A 10,858-nucleotide genomic window follows, 5' to 3' on the forward strand; every position below is an offset into this window, starting at 1 on the left:
GACCTTTCTACTATTCTGTATACATTATGCAAACACAGATACACATGTTAAGCTATCAATAAATCATCTCTCAAACATTCTACTCGGTTGTGTTTCTCTCTTTCCAACTGGCACATTACATGTATTATTCCAGTTGTCTGAACGGAGTCGTTATTAGATGGTTTCTGCACTTCACTGCGACCATCGAAAAATACATTGCAGTTGTTAGTGGAAGTGAGGCCCATGTTCTAGATAAACCACAAACCTACTTAATCATCACTCTTTTTACCCCATTTATTAAAATCACAACATTGACAAAAGTCATTCAAGAAATTTGTAACTCTATTTGCGAAAAATGAAATTTCTTTCTTGCCAACCCAATAAGTTGTAACAAGCTAGAATTGCTCAGAGAACTTGGTCTACACACTATGAAGACATGGTTTTATATATATATATATATATATATACATGTATATATATATATATATATATATATACGGAAGGCTAAAAAGTTTCAACATCACCTATAGGAATCAAGCCTTGTGTTTACTGTAAATTGTATAGCCATGTTGATCTATTAACATCCACTTTCCATGTTGTCATGGGTTAGACGGTTTGACTGGAACTGGTAAGCTGGAGGGCTCCATCAGGTTCCAATCTGATTTGGCACAGTTTCTATGGCTGGATGCCCTTCGTAATGCCAACCACTCCAAGAGTGCAGTGGGTGCTTTTTACATGCCAGTGGCACAGGTGCCATTTACATGACATCGGCAACAGCCATGACTATGATTTCATGGGTGCCATATCTTCAATTATGAATGTTATATTTAAAAACTGTCTGTAGTAAAATGAGTCTTGTAAGATGAAGTTGATAACTTAAGTGTGATTTCTTCAGTGAAATATTACTTTGCTTCTCTCTTTTCTTAGATCTTGAGAGATATGTATCACAAGTGTAATTTAGTCCATGCTGATCTCAGTGAATATAATTTGTTGTGGCATGACAACATTGTGTGGGTAATAGACGTTAGCCAGTCTGTTGAGCTCAGCCATCCTTCAGCAATGGAATTTCTTCTGCGAGATTGTTTCAACGTTTGTAAAGTAAGTATAGGATTTTATCTGCTTGAATTTTGCTTATCTTACAGTGGATATCATGCAGCAAATGAACCAAACATTTAATAAAGTTGACAAATTTAAGCAAGTGTGTATGATGTAGGGAAAATGTGTATATGGAATTTGTAAAGTACATGGTGCTGTCTCAACTGTTATGATACCAGTTCATTGGAGACTGCCCTTCGTTCTAAATTTTTTGTTTCAAAGTGATTTAAATTAAATTTCCTGGAAAGTTGTTTTAAATACCAGATAATTAATAACAAAATTCTTCATTATTTAAAAAAATTTATTGAAGCAAAAGCAGTGTATTTCAAAAGAGAAAAAATAACAACAATAGAAAAAGGGCCAAACAGTTCTCCCTGGTAAAAGGCTTTGCTTTAAACACTAATATTCTAATCTCCCAAATAGCATCTAAACTTGTAGACAGTTCCTAACTTCAGTAAATGATTTTTGCCAATGCACCTTATTGTAAGTTTCCTCAAATTTATTCAAACTGCACTACTTCTTAGATTTTCCATTCTACTCTATAAATATCTACAGATGTGATGTTATTGTCTTCAGTCTTTAATATTATTAGTTCCAACATTATTGCAGTGAACTGACAGAATCATTAGCATGTTGGACAAAATGTTCAGTGGTATTTCTTCTGGCATAAAGAGCCAGAAGAGTTCAAATATTACTGAGGTTGACTTTGGCTTTCATCCTTTCACGGTCAGAAAATTGAATACCAGTTGAAAACTGGGGTCAATGTAATCAACAATATTCTTTCCTCTAAAATTGCTGGCCTTGTGCCAAAATTTGGAACCGTTATTAGTTTAACATTGAAGATAATGAGCTGGTAGAATTGTTAGCATGCCACTCAAAATGCTTAGCAGCATTCCTTCTGGTTTTATGTTCTGAGTTCAAGTTCTGCTGAGATCAGCTCTACGTTCCATATTTTTGGAGTTGATAAAATAAGTCCCAGCTGAGAAATTTCAGGCCTTGTGCCTATAGTAGAAAAGATTATTAGTTCCATTTATTGACAATATGAAGTTGACATTTGACTCCCAAGTAGGTAGTGTCATCATCATTGTCATTTAATGTCTGTTTTCCTTGCTAGGTTGGATGGTTTGACTGAGGTCTGGAAAACCAGCGGCTTCAATCTGATCTGGCAATGTTTCTACAGCTAGATGCCCTTCCTAATGCCAACCACTCTGAGAATGTATTGGGTACTTTTTATGTGCCACTGGCACAGGAGCCAGTCAGGCAGCCCTGGTATCAATCACATTTGGATAGTGCTTTTTATGTGTCACTGGCACGAGAGCCAGTCAAAGGGGCACTGGCATAAAGCATGTTTGGATGGTGCTTTTTATGTTCCACTGGCATTGGACATGCTTGGATGGTGGTTTTATGTGCCACCAGCACGAGAGCCAGTCAGGTGGCCCTGGCATCAATCACATTTAGATAGTGCTTTTTACATGCCACCAGCACGGGAGACAGTCAGGGAGCACTGGCATTGGCCATGTTTGATTGATGCTTTTTATGTGCTACTGGCATGGGAGCCAGTCAGGTGGCCCTGGCATCAAAAAACAAAAATGAATGCAAGCTTCAATAATTTTTCATGAGTTGGCAAAGACGTGCATGATCTACTGCTGTCATGGTGGAACATGGTTCCTTTACGATTTGCTAATTCTGGTTATTTTTCTTCCAGTTTCATTAGTTGTTGACAGTAAACATCTCAAATGATCGTTTGGTTCCTTCGAAGCAGCTCAAAATACACAACACCTTTGTAATCCCACCAAATTGACAGTGTGACCTTTTTTTTGATGCAATCCCATGACTAAAGGGGGTCAATCCCGTGACCAAAGGGAGTAAACTCAGTCCCTTAGCCATGGTTATGTCCTGTAATATAATATTTTTTTATTGTAATGTTGGGTTCTGTGACTAGTGGATTCTCCATAAAAGAAGTTTTTGAAAAATTAGCAGTAGCCGTGTTGGAGCTGAGTGGTTTAATTCTTTAGCATTTAGATTTTTTTGTCAAATGTAATTACTTATTAATTCACATTGTTTTGAATTAATCACACATTATCTTGTAGCTTCAAGATTTTAATGGTGTGTTTGTTTATTTTTAGACTGACATTGTAGGATAGGTGTGAGAGCTTGGATCTGGTTAGTTTTAACATAAAACAGGTAGAATATTTGGGATGGATGCGGCCGGATTAAATGCTAAAGAGTTAAGCTACAGGTGAAATTTCTCATCAGTAGTTTTTTGCTGAACTTGAAAAATTTTGACATCTTCTAACATTTCTTTTTCAGTTCTTTGAAAGCAATAATGTGCAAGATGTTCCCACTCCTGAAGAACTTTTCAATAGTGTCACAGATCTTCAATTTGAAGGCAAAGGTTCACTTTTTCTACATGCTGTAAGTTATCCACAAAGATTTAGTTCTATTTTTCATTTAAAACAATGAGAGCCAGTGATTTTTCAGTTTGTGGTGATGGTAGCGGTGGGGGTTCATACACAAAGACATTATTAGAGAAAGTTAAAAATTTTCTATTGCCAGGTATGGTAACATATCTTGATGTACATGGGTGGCTGAATTTAGTTAATGTCAGCCGAAATAGTTTGAAGTATTTAGTTACATCCCTTTATGTTCTCAATTCCAATTCCAACCAGTGCTACTTTCATTTTTATTCTTTCTGGGGTAGATATTCCAATAGATAAGGAACTGTTGCAGTTATTTTATTAAATCTTCCTAATTAAGTATTAAAAAAATTAATTGTAGTACATACATAGTGTATAATTATCATGAAATTAAGCTGTTGCTAATCCTACCTGTATATTTAAGTAGAAACTATCCTATGTAAAAATTGTTTGTTGATAACCTTTGATCAAATGATCCTAACAATTAAATATAAATTCTGAAGGAATTCCCTGTTTGTTTTTTCACAGATTCAACGTTTTGACAAAGATAAGAAGGAAAAATTTAAAGCGTGTAAAGATTCTGAGAATTATGCTTTTGATTATTTTTTTGAAACTTCTGTTCCTGGATTAACAGAACCAGATGATGAAGAGAATTTGGACAGTGAAGATGCTGATTCAAGTTAATTCATGTCATATTTGAGTAAATATGCTGTTCTTCTTTGAAAGACTATCTTCTGCTGTTTCTAACTTCCTTTTGCTTTATCAAGCTTTCATTCTTCCCCACTGTCAGGTCTTTAATATTCCTCATTTATATGCATTATTATGCAGATTATTCTTTCCTTATATTTATTTCCATATTGTCTCCTGTGATTGTATAGTTAATGAAATGCTAGAATCCAAGGAGTCTAGTATTTGACTGTGTTAGCAAAAACATCAATTCAACAAAAATTTATGAAACAGGCTGTCTCTTGTGAGTGGGAGATAATTATATTTCAACTTAGGGCCCATCGTCAGAAAGAAAATATAAACTACACACCAGCTTTGACAGTGTAAGGTCCCTTTGCATTTTCTTCTTGTGGCACACAATCATATTCTATTTTGTGAACTTATTCTGCTGAATAAGAATTTTGTTTAAATTAACTTAGGCAAGGTTCTTCTTTTTACCCCTAAAACCCTTGTGCCAACTTGCAAATAAAGGCAGGAACTAACAAAGTAGTAAAGAAAAGATTGAGTCTCACTGAATGTAAATGATCCTATCCATTCTAGCCTGTCCATTTCAGCAAACCCTTATGTTTTAAATACTCGAGAAGAACTAGTTGGTTAAAATATTTCCACTGCCATATATATATATATATATATATATATATATATATATACACACACACACATATATATTTATTTATGTGTGTGTTGGTATAAGCACAATGTTTATGAGGTTAATATGTTAGACTATTCACCAAATGATGATGATTACTACAGCTGTTGTTTTGTAGGTGTCCACTGCCCCACCAAGGCATCTAATTATGTTTCCTCCATTGTTTCTTTACTAAATGGAATAAAAGAAAGTTGATGCAGTTGGTAACATCAGTAATCAGATCATAGGTGTATGAAGACATTTTTTTGATGCTCAGTTGTATGTAATGCTATTACAAAACAAAATAAAAAAACACAAGAAAACAAAACAGAAGTGTGAATATGTTGTTTTTTTTTAATGTTTACCATGGTTCTACCACAATGCAAAAGAAAAAAATTTGAAAAGAATTGCAAAGGTGTTTCAACTTTGTGGTAAAGTGGTTAGCAGTTGAAAATGGAATATAATTATGAAACTAAGCGTTCCACTATGAAAAATGGTTGTAAAGAAGTAACAGAAAGGAAGTTGCATATGCATTCACATGAAGACATGCACACAGGAATATACATTTACATACACTTGCACATAGAAATACGCTTGCATATGCACGTCTATATCAGCATGTACAAATATGTATGTGTTTATGCATGAAGGCTCTTGCATTCTTCCTTGTGGATGCATTTTCTCACATGCTTATATATATATATATATACACACACATAAGAACATGAATTCATACAGAATGTACTTACATACATGTACTTCTCTTTTAAGACTAAAGCAAACTAGAGAATTCATACACTATATCCATGTTCATTTGTATGCACTCCTCTACAACACACACATATACATAAACAGAATACACACACACACACACACTTCATACATACACACTTCATCCAACAGCCCCAAATTCACACACTAACTGAAAGCAGGGACACATACTTGCTCTCATAAAAGCGATAAACGTTGCCCTTTTCAAACCTAGCCAGGCTCATGGGCCTGGTTTCCCAGTTTCTGTGACGTATGTGTTCCCCCCAGCTGGACGGGATGCCACTCCATCGCAGCATTACTCTGGAAACAGGAAGAGAGAGTGAGAGAAAGTTGTAGCGAAAGAATACAACAGGGGTCGCCACCACACCCTGCCGGAGCCTCGTGGAGCTTTTAGGTGTTTTCGCTCAATAAACACACACAATGCCCGGTCTGGGAATCGAAACCGCGATCCTCCGACCACGAGTCTGCTGCCCTAACCACTGGGCCATTGCGCCTTCACACTTGCTCTCATACACAAACACATTATATACATGCACACAGTAGTAACATACACGCTTATGTTTGATACACACATCACATATCAGATAGCCTCACACACCCACACATACATTAGCATCACATACTCATATACACATCCATGCACACACATGTCCACCCACACACATACACACTTGAGCTTGGTCACTGTTGTATCCCTTGCCACCCATGCCTCCAGCCACTTCTGGTCAATTCAACATGTGTAACCGTTAATTTGGACATGTTTTATTCTCCTCATTTTTTCTCTTTTTCCTCCTCACTCTTTTTTTCTAGAAGAGCATAGGTTCGAAACATCAAAAACTTTTTCTATTTTTCCTGAGTGTCAAACAAATACGCCCTCTTTGTTGTTCGTTTGCTTGTCTTCTTTTTCTATATTTTTGAATTGTATTTAGAAATTTTTATTTTGGTTGCTTGAAACTTGCAGTTTAGTTTTTTTCAAAGCATTTCATACTGTCTTAAAAAATGATGCTTATTTTAGATAATGAAGTCCTAGTTAGTCTTAGAAAATAGTTGGGTTGGCCATAGTTGGAATGCTTTTAAGCATAGATCTGGTCAGATCATTTGAGGCCAAACGACAACATGTAATTTGAATGTATCAAGTATCCAGTGGAATACTTGATGCATTCAAATAGCTACTTGATGTGTGGTGAATTGATCATTTTATTATGTACATTCATAAATTCCACTGCCAGAATGAACCACTCAAATTTACATACCACTAGAATCAAAGTTTTCATTTTAGCATACACAAATTATGGATATTGTTTACTTTCATCAATATTGAATTTTTGAGTGGTTGAATTTTTTTGTTTATTAACACTTAATCATAGAAGAAAAAAGGTCTCTAAGATAGGTGGTAGGTGGCCATTAAACAGATTGTGGTGCTGAATGAAGTGATAGCTATGTCTATCACTTGGAAAACTGGAATGCAAAGAGCTGAAACAAACATTGTGAAGTTTTCTGTATCTGATGTTCTAACAATTTTGCCTATTCACCTATCATTCTGGACTGGTGCTGCTTTCAGATTTCCTAACCCAAGAATGGTGAGTGTCATCCAATTTACTTGGGTCAGCTAAGTAAAGTATTAGTAGCTTTAGTTATGATGTTAAAAACAAAATTAAATGTATAGTTTTTTTAACAACTAATTTTGGATTGAATGAAGAATATGTGGTAATATTTAAAAAAATATTTTAAACTAAAACATAGGAAAAAATGTTATTTTAATATACTTTCTTTTTCCATTATATGGAACTTCGTTGAACCAATAATTAAACTGCTTATAAAATATTTTTCATTCAGTTCTTGAGTAACCCTAAAAAGATTTATGAAAATCATATCTATCTACCTATCTATCTATCTCTTTCTCTATTTTTCTCTCTCTCTATATATATATTTATACACACACACACACACACACACACACAAATTCACACAAACATAAATTGAAAGAGAATATATTCTGTAAATTTTTGGAAATGAAATTTGGGTTTATATTTGTTATTCAATATTTTCCATAAATAACAGTTAATAGTAACTGTTACTGATTATCTTACAAGATAATCTTGTGAGATTATTGGCTTCCCACAGCAGCAAAAAATGTATTTATTTTTTTTATACAGACCTTATTTTAACCTCTGTATGAAGATACCTGCTTGTAAATCTATTTTATTATAAACAATAAAATAAATTACATAAAATTTTTTTAAATGTCAATTTGTAATTTATTAAATTTTACTATTAACATTCGTTTTATAGAATTTTGTTTTAGTATAGCCCCTGTTGAACTCTAAGCAAAACTGTCAATATCTTGGGGCCACACTGTTAAATGTTGCCTTCCCTTTTGTAAGATGTGAAATGCATTTTAAAGGAGGTTTTGTTGCTATCTCTTGCTTGTTGAGCATTGAAATAGTAGTTTTTTTGTTGGTTTATAATAATTGCTTGGCAGATACAGTGGCAGACAACATATATGTATATATAAACTTAGACTATAGGGGAGATAATCATGAGTTAGAAAATGAAAGTTAGGACAAGCAGAGATATCTTTGTGCAGTTTATCTTCATTATGAACCAATGCAACAACATTGTGTGGTTGCTCTATCTGCTTGAAATATCAGTTTAAATCTGCCTGAAAATAATTCTAAGCATATTAAAAATGGAAGGATGCACAGAAGTAGTTGGTAAATTATGTGCAAACATAAGATGGCTGAAATGGCTTTGATCAAAGGTATGCTTGATCAAGGTTGACCTAAGATTAAGCAACAATACCATTTTTGTGAGTTTTACTCTTTTCCATACTGGCATAATTTGGATTGGTTTATAATACAGCATTTCATCACTCTTTGTTTCCCATTTTTAGAGCCTCAACAGTAAAGAATAATCTGATTGTTGTAAGTTGAAAGAATCTTATGGAAGTTATCCAAAGAGAGTACACTAGTATTAGTAGAGTGAGCATCTTAGAGGACACAAGGGAAAAGATTTATTTGGATACCAGTTATGCTACTAGTTCTCATTTTACATCTGCTTTTCCTTGTTGGCATTGGTTGGATGGGTTGTCTTGTAATGAATCATTTCTTATCTAAAGTTAATGCATTCCTTGATAAGTCGAGAACCCTGTCTCTTTTTTTGCAATCGTTTTTGGCATGTTTTTTCTATGACTGGATGTCCTTCCTATTGCCAACAACGTTAGACATTGTACTGAGTGTATTTTATCTTGGCACCAGCAATTGTGTGGCTCTTAGATCCTTGGTGAATCTAAACTGTCCTCTGTACATTCATCATCATCATCATCGTTTAACATCCGTTTTCCATGCTAGCATGGGTTGGACAGTTCGACCGGGGTCTGGGAAGCCAGGAGGCTGCACCAGGCACCAGTCTGATCTGGCAGTGTTTCTACTGCAGGATGCCCTTCCTAACTCCAACCACTCCGTGAGTGTAGTGGATGCTTTTTACGTGCCACAAAATATTGTAATATTTATATTCATATATTTATATAGTGCAATTTCAAATTTAAATTACAAGACAGACAACTAGTATTTAGAATTCGCTGTATATATCCACATATCTGAAGGGTAACTGTAAACAGGAGTTGTATAAATATTTTTTTAAGAATATCTCTTGTTTTGTTTGCAATATACTTTTCCTTATGTATATAACATAGCTCTTCTGAAAGGTCATATGCATAACTAATTACTTTGTGAAAATGAAAACAAATATTGATTGAATATTCATTTCTAACTTTTTTTTCTCTTATTTTTAAATATCTTTTTATGCAATGCTTTATGTGACACATCTCAATTGCTGTGTATTTATATTTTTGCAGGAAGGAAAAAGACAAAAAAAACTTTTTTTACCAAATCACTTGTAGCCTTCCTCTTCAAAATAGCCAAAGGAAGGCTTGGATGGATTTAACAAGTCTGATTACTATCAGGAATGTGGCAGAAATTAATCTGAAAACTCAATCTTCAGCTATATAATAGTGCTTATAAAAGTAATAAATGTTATTAATTAATTAATTTATTTATTACTAAATTATTTAATAAATGCTAAAATAGGTAGAATGGTTTCATAAATAAAGATAGGGAAATTTGGTTTAATTTAATTTTTCGGCTGAATATTCTTATATAATGTTTGTTATTGGTCACTTTTAAGTGAAGATAGGTAACTATTCTTTGCTACATTGATGAAGACAATTTGGTCAACTTCTAGCTATCAGATTTAAATAAGTTTATTTTCATGTCATATTTAGATAAATAACCGAGTCCATTTTAGTAATTTAATGATTCTATAGTTAACTGAAACTCTGTGGTGCAGGCTAATTAACCTTACATTAATTTTACAACATTCTTGTTGCTTATAATCACGTGAAGTAAATGTTCCCTATTTATAAGTAGCTGCTAAAGTTGAGTGTTCATTTCTCAGCATGATGGGACCCAGTATCTGTGAATAAAGGATGCAGTTCTGCAACTTATGAACAATAGCCTCTCAAATGATAGTATGACTCTGTCAACATATCTGACTGTCCTCTTACCAGTTTTGTTATTACCTAGACCTGTGATTATCAAGCTGATGTATACCAGGCCCTGTTGAAATAGTGAAAATTTTTGGTACCCTTGCTTCTTCATTAACAAGAAGATAAACATGGTTTGCATCCATATAATTCTTTTGTCGGGAGCATTGTTTTAGTCAAGTGTAAAATTTTGATAATCATCATAATTTTAATAAACATAGCAATTTGTCCGTTTACTTTAACCCTGACACAGTGTTCATGCTATTGTGAGAATACCTTAAATATCATCTCTGTTGGATTTGCAGTAAAACAGTAATGAACATACATGGAAAGAGAAGATGCAGCTGATTCTGTCCATTAGTTTGCCTGCAGTTATTATTCTTAATTTTGTTCCTGCTTCTCGACCACATGGTTCTGGGTTCAGTCCCACTGCGTAACACCTTGGGCAAGTGTCTTCTACTATAGCCTCTGGTTTGACCAAAACATTGTGAGTGAAAGAAGCCCGTCATATTGATGTATATATTTATGTGTGTCTGTGTTTGTCCCCACCACCACCACTTGATAACCGGTGTTGGTATGATTACGTCCTTGTAACTTACCAGTTTGGCAACAGAGACTGGTAGAATAAGGACCAGGCTTAAGAAAAAACAAGTCCTGGGGTCGATTTGTTTGATTAAAACCCTTCAAGGGGCTGCCTCA

The 10,858-nt window shown here is 34.3% G+C and overlaps 1 protein-coding gene across 1 annotated transcript in view; it reads left to right on the plus strand.

The window, feature by feature from the left end:
- LOC115209229 (serine/threonine-protein kinase RIO3) overlaps positions 1–9,663 on the plus strand; it is a 29,863-nt gene extending 20,200 nt beyond the window's left edge. The window contains exons 9-12 of the mRNA XM_029777501.2: positions 907–1,077; positions 3,385–3,489; positions 4,020–4,191; positions 9,473–9,663. Coding sequence (XP_029633361.1) covers positions 907–1,077; positions 3,385–3,489; positions 4,020–4,175 — 432 coding nt within the window. The 3' untranslated portion in view covers positions 4,176–4,191; positions 9,473–9,663. The remainder of the gene's footprint in view (positions 1–906; positions 1,078–3,384; positions 3,490–4,019; positions 4,192–9,472) is intronic.
- Positions 9,664–10,858: the final 1,195 nt, after the last annotated feature.

This window comes from Octopus sinensis, linkage group LG3, assembly GCF_006345805.1.
Source record: "Octopus sinensis linkage group LG3, ASM634580v1, whole genome shotgun sequence".
Taxonomy (NCBI): Eukaryota; Metazoa; Mollusca; class Cephalopoda; order Octopoda; family Octopodidae; genus Octopus; species Octopus sinensis.